The 21,193-nt window shown below is 42.5% G+C and overlaps 1 protein-coding gene and 1 non-coding gene across 5 annotated transcripts in view; one reads left to right on the top strand and one right to left on the bottom strand.

Annotated features, from left to right (window-relative positions):
- Nucleotides 1-8,108: 8,108 nt before the first annotated feature.
- The window catches only part of Eef2k (eukaryotic elongation factor 2 kinase), a 46,114-nt gene continuing 33,029 nt past the window's right edge, over nucleotides 8,109-21,193 (bottom strand). Inside the window, exons 15-18 of one of the 4 annotated variants that reach the window (XR_007342676.1) lie at nucleotides 16,650-16,774; nucleotides 16,413-16,491; nucleotides 16,071-16,178; nucleotides 12,833-12,964 (exon numbers count right to left, since the gene is read on the bottom strand). Coding sequence is in view for 1 of the 4 variants with exons in the window: in XM_015491155.2 (XP_015346641.1) it covers nucleotides 9,536-9,645; nucleotides 12,786-12,964; nucleotides 16,650-16,774 (414 nt within the window). In the remaining 3 variants the exon portion in view is untranslated. Of the gene's footprint in view, nucleotides 9,646-12,785; nucleotides 12,965-16,070; nucleotides 16,492-16,649; nucleotides 16,775-21,193 lie in introns of those variants that run through there. The other 3 variants (XM_015491155.2, XR_007342675.1, XR_001504078.2) reach the window with 3 other exon arrangements.
- LOC125612414 lies at nucleotides 19,569-19,675 on the top strand. Its single transcript, XR_007342776.1, has one exon. It is a non-coding gene; the product is annotated as a U6 spliceosomal RNA (small nuclear RNA).

The following is a 21,193-nucleotide window of genomic DNA, read 5'->3' as shown; positions in this document are numbered from 1 at the left end:
ATAAAGGGAAACTTGATAAAGAGATGACTCCAATAGTAGGCATCCAGCTGGGCCAGGGATAGCATCTTGAACTGGGAGCCTGAAAACCTCCGGGATCTCTCTAGGTCTCTGCTCCCCTCTCTCTTTCTATATACTGACTTTCTCTACTTCTCCAACCCATCTCATGGGATGTGGCCACCCCAAGTCCCTCTTTCTCTCCAGTTCTAGCAGGTCTAACTCCACCACATTATATAAATAATATTAAAACTTTGCAGATAAGATACAAGTTTTCTTGGACTCCCATCCTAGTCCCCTCCACAAAAGAAACCATTAGTATCAACTTCCAGATATTTTGCTGTGAGTTTATATGGATATATGTGGATATATTTCTCTACAGAAAATACTTTTGTTTTTATAGTGTATGGGTTGTTACATAAACATTGTCACGCTGTCAGCATTCGGTATTTCTCCTTCCCTTCAATCCCTCTTTAGTGGGTCTTGTTTTGTATTTTCTCCATCCATCTTTAACTTGTGTAATGATACGCGAAGATGTCACTGTTCTGGGAGAGTTCGATGCTTTTAAAAAAATACAAAAGCAGCCATCAAATAAAGGGCACAGGCCAGGCATTGTAGAGGATTCAAAGCTGAATGAATAGTCCTTGAAGTCAGTGAAGTGATCTAATCGTGGTATTTTTGTACCAGGACGGATTATTTTTTTATGAGCTGTGTACTGGGTTTTCCACAAGGAAACATTCCCCTGTTGATGAATAATTGCGGGAATCTCTATCCAGTCCCACTTTTCTGGAACTTGCCTAACAAGAATGAGTCCTTGGCAATACCTTTGTGATGTGCCTCCCAACACTTCCCTCCTGAAAACCCTACTGACACCCCAATCCTTTAATCACAACTAGTGAGTTATTTATTTTTTATTTTATTTGTTCTAATTAGTTATACATGATGGTAGAATGAATTTTGACACATTATACACAAATGGAGCATAAATTCTTATTCTTCTGGCTGTACATGGTGCTGAGTCACACCAGTAGTTTAAGCATACATGTATACAGGGTAATAATGTCTGTCACATTCTACCGTCTTTCCCATCCCCACCGCCCTACTCCCCCGCTCACTCCTGTCTGCACAATGCAAAGTTCCTTCATTCTTCCTTACCCCATCCCCAACTGTGGATCAGCATCTGCTTATCAGAGAAAACATTTAGCCTTTGATTTGGGGGGATTGGCTTATTGCTAAGAATATCTTAGCAAGATATTCTCTAGTTCCATTCATTTGCCTGCAAATGCCATAATTTCATTCTTCTTTAAGGCTGAGTAATATTCCATTGTGCATGTGTACCACATTTTCATTATCCACTCAACTATTGAAGGGCATGTAGGTTGATTCCATAATTTAGCTATTGTAAATTGAGCTGCTATCAACATTGATATGGCTGCGTCACTGTAGTATGTTGATTTTAAGTCCTTTGGGTATAAACCGAGGAGTGGGATAGCTGGGTCAAATGGTGGTTCCATTCCCACTTTTCTGAGGAGTCTCCATACGGCTTTCCATAGCGGTTGCACCAAATCACAGTCCCACCAGCAATGTATGAGAGTGCCTTTTCCCCCACATCCTTGCCAACACTTGTTAATGCTTGTATTCTTGATAATTGCCATTCTGACTGGAGCGAAATGAAATCTTAGTGGTTTTGATTTAGCTAGTGAGTTCTGTGGTGGACATAGGATTTAGGCTGCATAGAATTCGTAGTCTCTCTTAAGAGTCTGAATGTAATGAGTTAGTGATTTGTTAATTTGATCCTGTTGTGGTGGAGTTAGACCTGCTAGAACTGGAGAGAAAGAGGGACTTGGGGTGGCCACATCCCATGAGATGGGTTGGAGAAGTAGAGAAAGTCAGTATATAGAAAGAGAGAGGGGAGCAGAGACCTAGAGAGATCCCGGAGGTTTTCAGGCTCCCAGTTCAAGATGCTATCCCTGGCCCAGCTGGATGCCTACTATTGGAGTCATCTCTTTATCAAGTTTCCCTTTCTGCTAAAGCTAGTGCTACCTGTGAATTGTGACTAATAACCTTCCCTTTGGGTGATAAGGGCTCAAATGAAGCCAGAACCTTCAGAGCAAATCAGGTCTGTCCCTACCGGCACGTACTGAGCAGGAGGCTTAATTAACAGGGGCCCTGCAGGGATGCAGGCTGGAGATCCTGGAAGACAGGAAACCAGGGCCACCTTTGAAGAGCTTCTTACAGTCCTGCAGCCCCCATTACACAGTGGTCTTGTGACAATCAGGATGTGAAACTAATGTACAGGAGGAGAATGTTGCATTGGAACCCTGGACCCACAGGGTCTGGGTAGCAGTATGCAGGGGATCAGAGGGAAGGACTGAAACCTTGATTTTCCGCCCATGTGTCTACTTCCCTGCCCTGATTAATGCAGGTGGTGGGGGAGTGCAAGAAGATCAAACACTACCCACTTGCCCTCCACACCCAATCCAGGGACAGGCAGGTGAAGGCTGTCAGTCTCCACTTCGCAAGTCCTAAGTGGTGGGCACTGGGAATGGGTGTGGTGGCTCAGTCCTGGATCTCTTCCATTCTTGACTCCCTTGCCCACCCATAAAAGAGAATTATCCCAACGATTATCTGTGACCAAATCTTTCTACATGGACCTCCATAGGGAAAGAAGTTGGCGTTTCTGAAAAAATGTTTCAAGAATGGTTCTAATGGGGGCTAGAGATACAGCTCGGTGGTATAGCGCTTGCCTGGCATGTGAGGCCCTGAATTTGACCCCCAGCGCCCCCACCAAAGAATTGTTCTAATAAAATTTAGTAGCATGGAAATTTGCACTTGAAGACTAGTTTTCTACTCACCCAACTGACTGTCATTTGTCAGTCAAGAGCATGGTGACCTTTAACAGAACATTGTTTTCTTTCCAATCTTGACGAGCAATGATTATCTAATCATTCTCTTGTTCTCTAATATGTCTCTACCAAGATAGGAGGTCAGAAGAGTGGTCACCTTTGTCCCAGGTGGGATAGGAGCATATTGCCTGGGAAGGGGCCCATCAGGGCTTTCTGTGGTCTGCAAATGTTCTATATTTTGATCTGGGTTATTGATACACAGATGTCTACATGTGTAAAAATTCATCCAACTACATACTTAAGATTTTGCAGTTTAATCCATGAATGTGATGGTGTAATAAAAAAGTAAATTTTCTGAAAATGTTTTAACCAAGTCTGCATCTCTGAATTAGCCTCCTATAGTTTCATTTGCAGCAAGTTTGTAATAACATTTTGGGGTAGTGGAGGGTACCAGGGATTGAACTCAGGGGCACTCAACCACTGAGCCACATCCCCAGCACCATTTTGTATTTTATTTAGAGACAGGGTCTCACTGAGTTGCTTAGAACCTCAGTTTTCCTGAGGCTGACTTTGAACTTGCAATCTTCCTGCCTCAGCCTCCCAAGCCACTGGGATTACAAGAGCACACCAATCCACCTAGCTGTAATAACATTTTGACACATACTTGCAATAACACTTTCTGAAAAGTTTTCATAACACTTTATTTATTTATTTAGTGATATTGAGGATTGAACCCAAGGGCCCTTTTTATTTGCCAAGATGCAGAGGCTAGCCTTGAACTTGTAAATCCTTCTTTCTCAGCCTCCATAGTCACTAGAATTACAGATGTGTGCCACTAGCCCCACACCTATATTCTGTCTAGTATTTAGGACCCTTCTCTGGTTCCTCCCTAAAGGGAAAATTCTGTGTGTGGGGGGGTCTGTTTCTGTTTTGCCTTCTTGACATCCACTTCCCTATTTCTTTATTTTCTGTTCCAATACAGGTTGAATATTTCCCTGATTGGAACCAGAAGTGTTTCAGATTTTGAGATATTTGCATATATGTAATGAGATATCTTAGGGATGGGACCCAAGTTTAAGCATGGAATCCACTTAGGTTTCATATATACCTTATACACATCACCTGAAGGTGATTTTGAACATTTTTAAATATGTGCATGAAAAAATGGAATTTTAAAAGTATGGAATTTTCTGCTTTGAAATCCTGTTAGTGCTCAAAGTTTGAATTTTGGAGCATTGTGGATTTCAGATTGGGGATGCTCAACCTTTGTGTAAGAAGAAACATTATCGGATACCTTGAATAGCTCATAAGAGGAAAAAACAAACCCAGTCCTAACAGACTTATTTGGGGGGCGGGTACCAGGGATTGAACTCAGAAACACTCAACCACTGAGCCACATCCCCAGCCCCATTTGTATTTTATTTAGAGACAGGGTCTCACTGAATTGCTTAGCACCTCACTCTTGCTGAGACTGGCTTTGAACTCGTGATCCTCCTGGCTCAGTCTCCTGAGCTGCTGAGATTACAGGCGTGCACCACTGCACCCAGCCTAACAGACTCAGTCCCTTTGGCAATCTTAAATACTGGTCAGTATGTCAAGGTAGAAGAAAAGAAGCCAGATCTTTTTCAAACTGTCACTGTATTAGAGTAAAAGCATTTGCTCATAGTAATATGCTAAATGATGTGCATTGTGGAGAGGGTCAAGTTACTTGTCTTTACATTTAATCAATACTAAATTGATAATATAGTCTATATTGAATGTAAAGAATTATAACTCAATCCTAAATTATTTTTTTTTATAAACCATTTGAAGTACCCAGTTTTAGTTTTCCCAAGAACTCTTTTATTGTGAGAATTTTAAAACTGCGTTATTATCTAAGAATATTCATGAAGTTGGGTATGGAGACACATGCCTGTAATCCCAGCAACTCGGGAGTCTGAGACAGGAGGATTGCCAGTTTGAGGACATGCTGGGCAACTTAGTAAGACCCTGTCTCAAAAAATAAAAAGAGCTGGGGATGGGACTCAGGGTTAGAGGGCCCCTGGATTCCATCCTCAGTACCATAGACAAACAAACACCTTAAAAAAAGAAAAGTTCACTGGGCATGGTGGTGCACACCTATAATTCCAAGCAACTTGAGAGGCTGAGGCAGGAGGATCACAAATTTGAGGCCAGCATGGGCTACTTAGTAAGATGCGGTCTCAAAACATAAATTTTTAAATTATTTATTTATTATTAATAAATAATTAATTTTAATAACATCATTAATTAATAAATTAATTCATTTACTATTAATAAATTTATTATTAATAAATAACTGGCTGGGGATGTAGCTCAGTGGTAAAGTATTTGCCCAGCAAGCAAAAAGTCCTGGATCCAATTCTCAGTATTGCAAAAATAAAAGGAGGGGGGGAAGGGGAAGGGAGGGTGGAAGGAGGAGGAGGAGAAGAAAGGGAGGTTCCCATATTTTATCTAAAGCAAACTTGACAGTACAGGGGCCAAATCTGGAAGGCTTTATTATTGTTCTTATTAGGATTTATTACAAATGTCAAAAATCAGGAGACTTTCCATTAAAAAAAAATCCCACTTTTCAGTAGCTCTTGAAAAACTGGAAATAGGCCCACTTTCCGTGGCATTCAGAGGTGAATGAATCATGGCTGCCCTTTTCCAAGGGGGCATAGCCCTCCATTCTACTTCAACCTCCAACCAGCTACTTCACATGTTTTTTACCAGGAGACATTTGAATGGGAGACAAGAAAGAAAGAAACCATTTTATTTGGAAAGACAAAGTGCAACTTAGTACATATGCAAAAATAAATCTGTACAGAGAGCCACTTCTCTGGGTCCCACCCAGAGTCTACCTTGAGGAGGTGAAATGGTTACCTCTGAGACTGGAAACGCAAGGAAGAGGCCCAAATCCACAGAGAATACACGGTGTGTCTCCCCCCTCCCCCACCAAGCTGCAGATACTCATGTAAACATTTGTTGACTTGTAAAACATGTGCATGCAAGTGAGCTGGGATGGAAGGTAATAAAAACATCAAAATAGCAAGAAGGGTGATATACCTGGAAGGTGGTATTGAAGATAAATTCCCAGAATGCCTCAGTGAGAAGGGGAGCAGTGATATTCCAAAGTGCTTGGGTCTGAGAGGATTTTTCTCTCCTTATACCCATAAAGCTTGCCCTCATTTGTTTATTTCTCTTTTACCTCTGGCAGAACTAAGCTGAGTGCGGTGGCACATGCCTATAATCCCAGTAGCTGGGGAGGCTGAGGCAGGAGGATTGTGGGTTCAAAACTAGCCCCAGCACTTTAGCAAGGCCCTAAGCAACTCAGCAAGACCCTGTCTTTAAATAAAATCCAAAGAAGGGCTGGGGAGGTGGCTCAGTAGTTAAGTGCCCCTGGGTTCGATCCCTTGGCAAAAAACAAAAACACCAAAAACCTGAATGGGCCATTGAATTCTAGTTTAAATTATATCCCCAGGATCCTCTAAATGACAGCCTCTCTCAACTCCTAGCTCCAGCTCTAGCTAGCAGTATCATGTGACAGAATCTACATGAACCTGTGGTTTCTCTGTGAAATGAAGGTGACAGATGCTAATCCTAACTGTGCTAATCTGGATTTCCACCCGCCTCTTGAATTTGAAGACAGTCTCTGCTGTCTTTCTAGTTGAGCTGGACTGTCTTGGGTTTGCTGCAGGGAGAGATGCCTTAACCAGCTTCAGATGACACAGACCTAGGGTTTGTGTTTGTTTGTTTATTTTGTGGTGCTGGGGATTGAACCCAGGGCCTTGTGCCTTTGAAGCAAGCACTCTACCAACTGTTATATCCCCAGCCCCAGACCTAGGTTTTAAAGGTGGAATAAGTGCTTCTGGTAGCTCAGAAGGATCTCAACATCTTGCAAGTTCCTTTTTCATTCTCATGGTCTGCATGCAGACCACCCTAGCCTCCTGGAGGAGAAAGACATCACTTCCTGACAGTAAGGCCATGTGGGTGGGTGGGGAGTGGAATTGTAGGCATGATGGTTAAAGCAAATCCAGACAAGGAATCACTCAGAGTGAGCTCCATGACTGGAGCTGGCCCTCCCTTCATTCACGCACTTACTTGGTAACCAACTCTGCTAAGGTACTATGCTTAAAAGCCCTGGAGGCCAGGCACAGTGGTGCACGCCTGTTAACTCAGAGGTTTGGGAGGCCAAGGCAGGAGGATCTAGAGTTCAAAGCCAGCCTCAGCAACTTAGCAAGGCCTAAGCAACTCAGCAAGACCCTGTCTCTAAATTTTAAAAAAGGGGATGGGGGTTGGGGATGTGGCTCAGTGGTTAAAAGCCCCTGGGTTCAATCCTCAGTACCAAAAAAAAAAAAAAAATAGTCCTGGAGGCCACAAAGTTGATACACCTCTGTTCTTGCAGCTTATATGAAGTAGCTTTCAGTCAAGGGTTAACAAACTACAGGCCAAGAGGGCCACCTGTTTTTATAAATAAAGTTTTATTGGAACACTAACCATATTCATTTGTCTACATCTTGTCTCTTGCTGGTTTTGCAATTTGATAGCAGGGTTGAGTAGCTGCAAAAAAAGGCCATGTGGTCTATCTGGCCCTTTCATTAAAAAAAAAATTATATATATATCTTGATAGAGAATTAGATACAAGGGACAAAAAGACAAATTATTTGTCTATCTGGCCCTTTCATTAAAAAAAAATTATATATATATATCTTGATAGAGAATTAGATACAAGGGACAAAAAGACAAATTATTTGTCTAATAAAATCTTAGAGAAGCCAGGCAGGGTGGTGCACGCCTATAATCCCAGCAACTTGGGAGGCTGAGGCAGGAGGATCTCGAGTTCAAAGCCAGCCTCAGCAACAGCAAGGTGCTAAGCAACTCAGTGAGACCCTGTCACACTAAATAAAATACAAAATAGGGCTGGGAATGTAGCTCAGTGGTCGAGTGCCCCTGGGTTCAATCCCCAATACCTCCACCCCCCCCCCTCAAAAAACATTTCAGAGAAGAAGGAAGCTGTCTGAATTAACAACGGCACCACCAACAAAAAGGCACAAGGCTTGATTACTTTGAAGGAATATGTGGCAATAAATTTGCTTCTTACATTTAATATATGCAATTTAACTATAGGTACTGGTTTAAAACACACATAAAATTTAAAGCAAGCTAACCACCGATCTGGTATAGATGAAAGAAGAGTGATCAGTACCAACTTCTAAAGGAAAATTGTTATGAGTCCATGTGCAAAAACTGGGGATACTGTCATTTCTGGGTGGACTCGGGGAGTTTTCACAGGTAATGCTGACTTAATTTTTCCTTGAAGGGCACACCCCACTTTAGAATCTAATGTTTGCACAAGTTCATGACTCCACAGTGCTCCAAACTGAAGTGCTGAGGGAGTATCTTAACAAGTAAGAGTGGCTTGTGTGTTACACTTGGCTTTGCATCCTTTGATTGTTCGAGAAAGAGGCTGCTCTAGCATTTGTGGTTGATTGAATTGTCTAGTTTCTTGGCTATTTGAAACAACAAGTGAAATCACACTAGTATTAAATAGGAACTCCTTGTAAGGAGAAAGCTCATTAAATAAAGATATTGTAGCTTGACCCTGGGGAAACTTCTAGAACTAATGAGTGTTTATCGTTCTTGCCCTCTCATCCTCAAACATCTTTAGTAAATCTCAAGGGGCTGCTATTGAAAGCAGCCAAGCTGCAAATCACAAGAAAATCAGCCCAGCTTGGAGCAGAAAATGCCAAGAGTGGGGGCTGGGGAGCAGATTCTATATAAGAATAGCTTCATGTAAGAAAATGCTAAGGGATACTGCACCAGGGACACTTAGTCACTGTGTGGATGTTGCCACTAGGAAGCAGGGTATATGCTGCTTGGAGCAAAGTCCCCCATATTCCAAGCTGCTGTCTTCATTCATTAAAGCTTTGAGATGCACCCTGTTCCACACCAAGTATTCATGTACAAGTTAGAGGTAGTAAATGTGTACATACAAAAAAAAAAAATCAAACCTGTTTTGTAAAGCCCATAGGAAGAAAGCATGCTTCAAAAACGGAATTTGGCTGGAATTCCAGAAAAATCAGTCTCAGGGCAGGAGGAAACTAAACTATGATATTAGAAATTAATCAATGTGCAGGCCCCTGCCCCAGGATGGAAGGGAGGCTGCATGTGTACTCAAAAAACACCATGCATGCTCCCAAATGCTCAGAGAAAGATGGCTGTGCACTAAGTCAGGACAAAACACACCCCTGGGAAGTTAGCTCTTCACTTCCCATCCCCATTCTTGAAACGGGGTTCTGAGGGCCTGAGATTTGAATCTAGCCTGGAAAGGCTGGTGAGCAAGGGTCTCATATTGTCCATGGTGGAAAAGCATGACACGTCTCAAGATAAGAAAGCAAGAAGTAAAAAATAAAAAGAGAATCTCAATAACAGTAGGATGGTTCATTAGGCTGCATTTTTTCAATCCCCATTCCCCGAAAACACTGTCCTAAGGGACAGCTGTAGGGTCTCTGCTAGTAGCAAAGACCTTTTTTCAAGAGTCAAAAAAATAAAATAAAATAAAATACAAAAGTCAATTTACAGCACATGAAAAATACCTTTTCCTTCTCAAACTAAATAAGTCTCCCCACCCACCCCCCATCCCAACCCCTTAGCCCTTTTGCTTGGGACTAGCTGGCAGCAATTGTTCTGGTAAGTTATCCTTCCATCTGGGCCCAGGCCTCCTCTGCCAGCTGATAGTACTGGTTGGCTAGACGGCCCTTCATGGCTTCCATGGCTGCCTCAGCCGCCTGGGTGTACAAGTCCCCTGAAAGAGAGCAAGGTAAGGTACAAAGAGGTGAACCGTGCATGCCAGGCCAGTATCCCCCACCTCTCCCACAAGAGTACCCTGAGGTTTGGTTTGGTTTTGTCTTGTCTTTGTTTTTACAGGAACCAAACTACCCCTGACACCCTTCCCCTCCCTCCAGATAGATGCTCAGGATGCTCTGTCACAGGGTGGCCATGTGATCAAACCTGGCCAATCAGAGCACTCCTCCATTCCCTGCAGGCCCTAGGGGTTGGTCTAGACTTAGGCAGAGCTAATCAGAATAAGCCTTGGGGTCCATAGTGATTTGCAGGTGGGTGGGCGATTCAATCAGGCTGAGGATATTTGCAGAATAAATTGAGAATCTTTGTAAGAGGAAGAAATAGTCGAAATAACTTCATGTCAGGTTGGCTCAAGTTTTGCTGTCAAATGAATTTGTATAAAATTCAAAGCAAGCACTTTGGAATTTTAGAGCTTTGGGGATTTATAAATTTCAAATGATAGATTTGCTTTATTATTTGGCAAATTCTTATACAACTTTTAAAATTTAGTCTCATCCCATACCTGTGAAATCAGGAGTTTAGTAAGTTTGTTATAGGTAAAGGACTGGATATTGGTGTCACCAACACCCTCTTCCTGAATTCTCACCCACAGGTTTCATCTGTTAAAACCCTAATCCACAAAGTGACTGTAGGTGGACATAGGGCCTGTGAGGCTGTGATAAAGGTTAAGTGAGGTCACAAGAGTGGGGCCCTGAGTTCAATGGGGCTGGGACCCTTCTCAGAGGAGGAAAAGACAGTAGGGCCTGAGATTTGCATCTAGTCTGGAAAGGCATATTATTTGGCAATAAAAAGGAATGGGTCTCTCTACCCCGGCCCTTCTCCTTGCATACAGAAGACAAGACATGTTAGTACATAGTGAGAAGATGATTGTCTATAAGCCAGAAACAGGAGAGCACCTTGATCTTGGACTTCTTGGCCTTGAGAAATCAATTTAGGAGACTGCCCCGTAATAGAGAACTTGCCTAGCATGCATAAGGCCCTGGGTTTGATCTCTAGCACCAAATAAATAAATAGATAAACAGACAAATAAATAAAATAAATACATTGTTGTTACTTAAGCCATTCAATCTATAGGGCAGCTTCAGCAGATTAATATATTATGTAATGGAAAAAAAAAAACCATATAACTTGTCTATCAACTGATGGCTCAAAAACAAAATGGGGGGGCTGGGGACATAGCTCAGTTGGTAGAGTGCTTACCTTTCATGCACAAGGCCCTGGGTTCAATCCCCAGCACCACAAAAAAAAAAAAAAAAAACCCCAAATGGGGCATCTCCTACAATGGCATATTATTTGGCAATAAAAATGAATGAGGCACTGGTACATGCTATAACATGCATGAACCTTAAAGCCATTATTCTAAGTGAAAGAAGCCTGACACAAAAGGCCATGTATTTCATGAGTCACTTACAGAAGGAGCCCAGAGCAGGCCCATCCATATAGACCAAAAGTTGATCCTTGGTCCCCAGGAATGGGGGAGAAGGCAGGTTAGGAATGACTGCTAACTAGTACAGGGTTTCTTCTTGGGGTGATGGAAATGTTCTGGAATTAGTTAATGGCGATGGGTGACCAACATTGTGAAAATACTAAAATCCACTGAACTACACTTCAAGATGGTAAATTTCATGTTGTGAAAATTTTAGTTCAGTTTTCAAAATTGCAAAGAACTCCCCTTAAGACTTTAATATATATCTTTTTTTTAAAAAAAAGTATTTATTTTTTAGTTGTAGTTGGACCCAATACCTTTATTTATTTTTATGTGGTGCTAAGGATCAAACCCAGGGCGCGCACATGCTAGGCAAGTGCTCTACCGCTGAGCCACAACCCCGGCCCTCTAATACATATCTTGATGTCCATGGTTCCAGTACCATCTGCAGATGCTCAAGTCCTTTATAGAAAATAGCATAGCATTTACATGTGACCTATACATTATCCTCCCACACACTTTAAGTCCTCTCTAGATTACTTCTTTTTGGGGGGTGGGTACTGAGGATTGAACTCAGGGGCACTCGACCACTAAGCTACATCCCTAGCCCTATTTTGTATTTTATTTAGAAACAGGGTCTCACTGAGTTTGCTTAGCACCTCACTAAGTTGCTGAGACTGGCTTTGAACTTGTGATCCTCCTGCCTCAGCCTCCCCAGACTCTGGGATTATAGGCATGTGTCACCTTGCCCAGCTCTAGATTACTTATAATAGCTAATTTAAATGCTATGTAAACAGTTGTTAGCCTATATATTTTTTATATTATTTATTTATTTTTAGATGTTTATTTTTTAGTTGTAGTTGGACACAATACCTTTATTTCACGTATTTATTTTTATGTGGTGCTGAGCATCGAACCCAGGGTTTCACACGTGCGAGGCAAGTGCTCTACGGCTGAGCCACAACCCCCGCCCTAAATTTATTTTTAAAAAATTTGTTCTATTTAGTTGTACACGACAGCAGAATGCATTTCAACTCCTATACTGCTTTTGTAAAGGAAGCATGACATTTCTTTCTTTTTTTTTTTTTTTAATTTTTTATTGTGGGTTGTTCAAAACGTTACAAATTTCTTGGCATATCATATACATTTCTTTCTTTTTAAAAAAATATTTTTAGTTATAGATGGACACAATACCTTTATTTTATTTATTTATTTATTTTCATGTGGTGCTGAGGATCAAAGCTAGTGTTTCATACACACTAGGCAAGCACTCTCTCTACCACTGAGCTATAACTCCAGCCCTGTCATTCTGTATTGTAAGGGAAAAAGTCTGTATGCATTCAGCACAGAGGCCATGGACGGAATCCAGGGCCCCATGTATGCCAGGCAAGTGCTCCACCATGAACTACATCCTCAGCACTACTAAAATATTCTTTGATCTGTGGTTGGTTGAATCCATGGATGAAGAACCAACAGCTACCCAAGGCTGACTGTATAAGCATTAAATAAAAATGTCCATCTGCGTGTTAGCTCCATAAACCCCCCTCCCCCCCCCCGAAAGAGACTCACCCTGGGCCCCTCCCAATGGGGATGAGAATTACAAGGGTCCCTGCCCAGCCCTGTCCCGCCCCAGGGGCAGGTCGGCGAGGCCCTACCTGATCTCTGCGGGTCCTTCTCCAGCCCGCAGCCTCCGGTGACCAGCATCTCAGCCTCCCTGGCCAGCAGCGCATACCGGGGCTCGTCCTGCATCCCATCGAACTCACCGCCCTCGTCACAGTCCGTTGTCTCCAGGGCAGTGTTGTACCAGTGCAGGGCCTCGGGCCAGTCTCGGCACCTTGCCAGGGGACACAGAGAAAGAGGGAAATCATCACAGCAGCAGGTGGGGGAGGGCAGAGGGCCAACCACCCCTGATCCAAGTCAGGGATACAGCCGGGACGACCACCTCTGGTTCCCAACCTACAGTGTCCAAGACCACCACATCCGAGGGGCACTGTGATGTTGTAGGTTTATTTATTTATTAAGAGGGCAGTCATGTAGCTTTCCTTAATAACCATTCTGTAACAGAAGTCGAGCATATTGGGGAGGGGGACATTTTTCTAGGATCGCCCACAAGCACCCTATGGGCTAGCACAAGCGGACCTCTGACTCTGGTAGGAGAAGGACCCTGGGCAGAAGCCCCCAGAACCACCTAACAGCAATCGCTCAGCCCCTGCCTATGCCCTGCCTGTGCTGGCCAGTTCGGGCTCTCTTCCAGAATAATACAGGACTCCTCTCCCCACCCCAGCGAAGCCCCTCCGCTCCCCGGCTCTTTCTCCTATGGCAGCATGCATCTGGCCAAACCACCAAGGGTGACCATAGGTTTCAGCCAAAGTCATGCAACTACAAAATACAGAGCTAACAGGGCAGCAGGCTGTTTTTCTTTACGTGTAATCCGTGTGAGGAACTATTTATAGCACATCAGGAAAGAGCAAAGAGTGTCACTGATAAGAAAGACTCTGGTTGTCCTGAATGTGCCAGGAGCAGCAGCTCTAATGATATGTTTGCCTCTTGCCTCACCCTCCAGTCTCAGCTCCTGTTGGTGCCAGGTGCTACTCCCCAAACATGCCAGCACCTGCCTGTACCCTCATATTTTTTTTTTTTGGTACCAGGAATTGAACCCAGAGATGCTTAACCACTAAGCCACATCCCCAGCCCTTTTAAAATATTAAATATTTTATTTAGAGACAGGGTCTCGTTAAGTTGCTTAGGACCTCACTTCATTGCTGAGGCTGGTTTTTGAACTTGCGATCCTCCTGCCTCAGCCTCCAGAGCTGCTAGGATTACAGGCGTGCACCTCCACGCTCAGCCTAAATTCCCACCCCTCTAGTCTGGGTTCCACACCTAGTTCTTCACCCCTCCAGCCTCAGTTCATGTTACCTCTCCAGAGATGCTGTCTCTAAACACCTTGTTTTTTACAATTTCACACTCTAATTCTCCTTGTTCCCTCATATATTAGGGTCATCCCTGACCTTTAACTGCTATATTCCCAGGGCCTGGCCAGCAGTACAGGCTCAACACATTTCTGCTGGATGAAAAAAGGTAAGCAAGTGGCGGGTGGAGATGGGATTTAGGACCGTGACCCCATTGTATCTTATTTAAAAAAAAAAAAAAGGAAATTATTTGAAAATAACGAGGTACCCAAAAACCTAGGGTTGTATTATTGGAATAGGGACCCCTAGACTAGATGACATCACCTCTTCAGCTTTGATGATCCCTAGTCCTAAAGGGCAGAACACAATTGCCCTGGAAACATTACATGGGAAAGCATCTTCTCTCTCCCTGCCCACCCCTGCTCCACGTTGTCCCAGTGGTCAGGGTGCCCACCCTGCCTTGGAATTTTCCATGATTTTTCATTCCCCCTATTAGATGTAACTTCTGAGAGAACCAAAATCCCTTAAATATAAATTTGGGCCTACATGGGGCCCTGCCTTACCCATAGCTGGCCCTTAATTAATGCTCCCTGAATGCAAAAGGCTGGAGCTGCTTGGAATGAGGAAGAAGAAAAAGAAAATGACTATAGTAGAAGCTATAAAAAAAAAGAAAATTCTCATAGATTTAATTACATAAATATTAAAAACCAGCATGTCCCCAAACCCAGTAAGCAATGGTCATTATGTGGTATATGTTTCCTCCTCCCCAATCTATGTTGGCCATCTCTGGAAATAGGGAAAAAAAAAAAAAAAAAAAACCAAACACAACTTCTTTTAAAGAGAATGGGTTAACAGCCTTAATATATAAAGAATTGTAACAAATCAATAAGAAACTATCATCTGGAGTAAAAGTAGAAATAAATATAAATTAAAAAAAAAAGAAGTAAAAATCAAAGTAGACAAAGGACAGAAAGAGAAAGCACAAATACAAAGACCTTTTAAGAACCAAAGATATAAATATTCAATGCCCATCTCCAACTCCTTCTACCCATGCTATACTTCTCCACGGCACTCAATGGGTACCATATGTATGGGTACTTGATCTAATAGAATCATGTTAGGACTTTTTTGTTTAGCACCTCTCCATGCCAGTATAGTTCTAAGTTCACTAAAAAGCCGGTCAATAGTGAATACAATGAAAGAAAGGTGGAAAGACTAAAACTTTGGCTCTGCCACTTATTAGGTACAGGTTGAGCATCCCTAATCCAAAACTCCCAAATCTAAGAACACCAAAATCTGATACTTTTTGATTATAATCATAATGCAAATGTGAATCATTTTGCAGATTCACTAAAAATATTGGATAAAATTACCTTCAGGCTATGCGTCTATGGTGTATACATGAATTTTGCATTTAGATTTGGGATCTGTCCCCAAGATATCTCATTATACATATGCATATAGTCCAAAATCTGAGAAAACCCAAAATCCAAAACACTTCTGACCCCAAGCATTCCAAGTTCCTTCACTTCTCAGAACTATAGTCTATAGTTATCCACAAAATGGGGCCCCAAACACCTGCCTTGTCTGTGTCATTGAGATGTGTTGGTTTATTCATTCAACCACTGAGCTAAGATACTAAGATGTGGAAGATGTAGGACACAGAGTTATAGGAGAACTGATTCCTATTCTCAATGAAATCAAATCATAACACAAAAATGCTGTCCAAATATAGGGGAGCACTGCTGTTACACAGCAGGTATCTGAAAAATGTTGGCACACAGGCAGGCTTCTGAATGCATTCAGAAGGTTTTGACCCTGAAACCTCCTTAATATGAGAGTCCTACCAGACTTTCGTTCTAAACCCAGTAAGAGAGAGGAGCTCCTGAGACCAAGAGGAGGGACCTGCTCAGCTGGTTCACCTTGGAGATTTACACAATGAATGCACCCTCCTTGCTCCCTTCCAAAGAGTTCTTGAAGGTTCCTGGGTAGCCAGGTTCCAATGGGAACCACCTAGGGTGAGCAACTGACCTCTGCCCTGGACTTCCGGGATCTCCCACTGGCTAAGCCACAGAGCTGAGATGAAGGTGGGCCACCCTGTTCTCCTCCCATTGCAAAAACCAGACCTGGCATCTCAGCCTGAAGAATAAATGAAAAGTACTGATACTTTAGTTGCTGGAGTCTTTAAACCTACTCCTTCTTCTTAGAAGTGAAAAATAATAAAATAAAAATAAAAGCAGGAAAAGTCAATTAAGATCACCCAAATCCTACTATCCAGGGACAATCCTCTGAGCCTGATACTGATTTTTTTTCTCATGAAAATCTTTATTATACTAGCTAAAATGGCTGCCAATCACTGCAGGCCTCATGTACCCGGTGCTGTGAGAGTTACTGTCACCATGTCATGTAACCTTCATACGACAATCCTCAGAAGCAGGTGTTGTGATTGTTCCTGTTTCAAAAGATGAATGTAAAAGAACTCACTCAGGGTCACTGGTCTGGTAATGGGTGAAACCAAGACCAGAGCCCACGTCTATCCTGATATTAAAGAGAAAGTGCCCACCCAATCCAGATCCCTATGGATTCCACCTGAGTGACAGCCACAGTTACCTGTCTGGGCTGAGGTTCAGACCGGTGTCAAAAGCTCGTGCCACCAGGATCATGGACTGTCTGTCGCCAGCTTCAGCGGCCTTGAGTAAGTAATCGAATCCTTTCGTCTTATTCTCCTTTGTCTCCTGTCAATACAAACCAAAGAGGGGGAAAAAATAACAAGGCTTGCATAAATCTCGCTCATCAATCTTCTTCCTGTTTCTTGTATTATTGGGAGAGCTCTGGGGCTGGCTACCACAGCATTACACATTACACAGCATTACACATCGTAGTTTTTAGTATATTCATGGAATTGTGCAACCACCACCACAAAAATCAATTTCAAGCTGAGAATGTGGCTCAGTGGCAGAGCACTTGCCTCGCACATGTGAGGCACTGGGTTGGGTCCTCAGCACCACGTGAAAATAAATTAAAAAATAAAGGTATTATGTCCAACTTAAAAAAAAAAAAAAAGATATATATGGCCAGGCCAGGTGTGGTAGTGCACACCTATAATCCCAGGAGTGTGGGATCGTGAGTTCAAAGCCAGCCTCAGCAACTTAGCAAGGCCCTAAGCAACTGAGACACTGTCTCTAAATAAAAAAAAAAAGGCTGGGGATGTGGCTTGGTGGTTAAGTGCCCCTGAGTTCAATCCTGGGTACAAAAGAAAAAAAGAAAGAAAGAAAGAAGTGGCCAGAACTCTCTCATTCCTGCCACGTTTTTGCTAGGCCCATGGCTGGCAAACTAAAGACTGCATTTCCCAGCCTCCCTTGCAACAGGCACCTATGTCCTAACACAGGAGGCCTATCCAGTCTCTCATTCATATTGCCTGTCCCTAGCACTTTAGAACAATGCTTAGCACAGGAAGTGCTAAATAAACTTCAATAGAGGTTATTTTATAATTCTATTGGAAATGTTTTTTTTTCTTCTTTTTTTTTTTTTGGTACCGGGGATTGAACCCAGGGGTACCTGACCACTGAGCCCCATCCCCAGCCCTATTTTGTATTTTATTTAGAGACAGGGTCTCACTGAGCTGCTTAGCGCCTCACCATTGCTGAGGCTGGCTTTGAATTTATGATCCTTCTGCCTCATCCTCCCAAGTTGCTGGGTTACAGGTGTGCACCACAGCACCTAGCTGAAATATTTTTGTTTGTTAATTATTATCTGTATTATATCCTTTTCCACCTGAAGAGTTTGCTCCAGGAGAGCAGAGACCTTGTCTATCTCATTCATTGTCGTGAATATAATCAATAATAAAAATGCTAAAAAATCATGTGTTGTTGAGTGAATGAATGTCTTCACAAGACAATGGAAAAAAGGCCTAGAGGAGGGGGACCTTGGAGAAATGAGAGAGGGGCTTTCTAGGCCCACAGTGGCCCCTAAAGCAGGCAGCCATCACTTTCCTTGCTAAGACATGGCTTGAGCATGGCTCACTTCCTGCAGGCCTGCCCTGTCCTAACCACACTGATCATGCAACCACACTCCTGCCAGGGAAAGCTTCCAGAATCGGAACCCTGGAGAAAGATAGCTGGGATACCTACAGACAAGGACGTTGAACTTGCTTCTCAACCCCTTTACAAGGTCGCTAGGTGGACCAGTACAAACGGCCTGTGATAACAGGGAGAGTTATCAGAGTGTCTCAGAGAGGCGGGATCCCCCACAGTCCTGGTCCTCACACCCAGCATCCCTTTATTCAGGCCTCAAACCCTCTGAGGGTCCTCTGTACCAGGTGCTGGGGTTCACAAGAACAGACTTACGCTTTCATAAATTTGGGGCTGGGGAATAGCTCAGTGATAGAGAGGATAGTGCCTAGCATGGGTGACGCCCTGGCTTCCATCCCTGGCACCAAAAACCCAACTTTCAGGAATTTGGCAAGCCTGTTGAAAAGCACAACCATGATTAAAACTTAATCATGTTTTAATTATTATCTGGGAGTGTCGTTCAGTGGTAGGGCACACACCTGGCATGCAGGAGGCCCTGTATTCCATACCCAGCATTGAAATAAAATCATAAACTTACAAGATGAATCATATTAAAACAAAGGTAATAAATACTCAAAAGTCATCAATCCCTAATTATTTTTACTGTGTTTTACTATTATTTATGTTCTTGAAACAAATTATTTCAGTTGCAGCACCATGGTCAGTGGGACCACATACAGCCTTCATGGTGGGAACAGTCCTGTGCTTTGTATGATGCTGAACAGCATCTCCACCTACCAGATGCCAGCAGCAATGACTATTAAAAAAAGGTCTTAAAATCCCAGTGGCTCAGGAGGCTGAGGCAGGAGGATTGAAAGTTCAAAGCCAGCCTCAGTAACTTAGCAAGGCCCTCAGCAACTTGGCAAGACCCTGTCTCTAAATTAAAAACAAAAAGAGCTGGGGATATGGCTCAGTGGTTAAGCACCCTTGGGTTCAATCCCCAGTGCCAAAAAATAAAAATAAAAAAGTCTATAGCAGGGCATGGAGGTGCAGGCCTGTAATCCCAGCAATGCAAGAGTCTGAAGCAGGAGGATTACAAGTTGGAGGCCAGGCTGGGCAACTTTAGCAAGACCCTGTTTCAAAATCAAACACAAAAAGGGCTGGGGGGGAGCTGAGGTTGTGGCTCAGCGGTAGAGCGCTCCCCTAGCATGTGCGAGGCCCTGGGTTCGATCCTCAGCACCACATAAAATAAATAAATAAAATAAAGGTATTGGGTCCATCTACAACTAAAAAATAAATATTAAAAAAGAAAAAAGGGGCTGGGGATGTTGCTCAGTATTAGAGCATCCCTGGGTTCAATCTCCAGTACCCCCTGGCCCTGGCAAATAAACAAACAGATAGATAGATAGATAGATAGATAGATAGATAGATAGATAGATAGATAGATAGATAGATAGTCTCCACACATTGTTAAATGTCCCCTGAGGAAGGAGGCAAATCCCTGGTTAGGATTTGTTGAGTGTCCACTTGGGCAGCACCTATACTAAAATTGGAACCACACAGGGAAGATGAGCATGGTCCCTTTGCAAGGATGACATACAAATCTGCGAAGTGTTCTGTATTTTTAGAGCCTGGGGAGGGGAAGGGAAGGAGGAGGAGAGGTTGGTCACTGGGTATAAAGTTACAAGCAGATAGGAGGAGTACGTTCTGGAGTTCCATTTCACAGCAAGGCAACTACAGCTAAAAATAAAGTGTTTCAAAATAGCTAGAGGGTTTTGAATGTTCTCATCAAAGAAATGATAAATGTATGAGATAACAGATATACCAATCATCACACATCATATACACGTTTCAAAACACCCCCACTATACCCCATAAACATGTACAATCATTGTCAATCAAAAATAATAAAAAGGGGGCTGGAGTTGTGGCTCAGAGGTAGATCACTTGCCTAGCATGCGTGAGGCACTGGGTTCGATCTTCAGCACCACATAAAAATAAAATAACAATGTTGTGTCCACCTATAACTAAAAAATAAAATATTAAAAAAAGATAACAATAGGGCTGGGCTTATGGCTCAGTGGTAGAGTGCTTGCCTGGCATGTGTGAGGGTCCAATTCTCAGCACCACATATAAATAAAGGTCCATCAACAACTAATAAATTGACCATGGCAGGAGTTTGTACCCCACTCCTCCCCTAAAGTAGACCATGCTACAAATCAGGATTTGATTAATTATTTTCTCCATATCTGAACTTCAGAAAGGGAAAGAAGAAATAGGAATAGTGCAGATTAAGCTTCAAATTGTTTCATCTCTGTAACCATTCCATCATGCCTAGTGATGGAAATTAAAAGAATGTTCTTCCAGCACTTAAAACTATTATCTGATGCAAGAAAGAATCTACTCAGGTCAGGGGCAAATGAAGTTCCAGTTCTAACACAGGTCTTCTTTATTTCACTATCATCTTACTTATTAAGGTAAATGAAAATATCAACCAACATTCATGTCAGAACTATACCCCTTCACCAGTTACCACCACAGGTAGGTTGTTATGTGCAAAAGTTGGCAAAAACCAATGAACGTATTCTGACAATATAGAATTTACAAGAGTACTTTTATTGCTATTTGTAAAACATATGCTGTATATTCTTTATGTCAGCAAACTATATAATATGTATATATATATATATATATATATATATATATATGCACAGATTTCCTCTGCATCTCTGAAAGCCAACTACTGAATGTTTAGCAGCACATCACTCATTGAATGAGATATATTCAGTCCTGCCCCCAAGAAGCACAGAGATGGGAGAATAGGGAATAAAATAGGAAATAAAAACAGCTGTGGTATCCCTTGCCTGCATGCCAAATATTATAGTCAACTAAACCACAGGAAGCTACCAACATTCTACAGTTCATAATCTATTAAAAAATGTGAAGTTTCATAAGGTTCCACTTAATGCGGATAAGACTAGTCACAGCAGCAAAAGAGTGGAACCACCCCAAGCATCGACAGGGCACAGGTTAAAGTGTGTCATATCCATTCTGTGGAACACTGTCAACAAAGAATCAGGAAGCTTTCTGTGTGACACTGTGGAAAATTAAGGTCTAGTGAAAAAAACAAGGTCCCAAAAGTGT

This window comes from Marmota marmota, unplaced genomic scaffold, assembly GCF_001458135.2.
Source record: "Marmota marmota marmota unplaced genomic scaffold, marMar, whole genome shotgun sequence".
Classification (NCBI taxonomy): domain Eukaryota; kingdom Metazoa; phylum Chordata; class Mammalia; order Rodentia; family Sciuridae; genus Marmota; species Marmota marmota.
The sequence above is the reverse complement of the archived record's forward strand: the minus strand, read 5'-3'. Positions and strand labels throughout refer to the sequence as shown.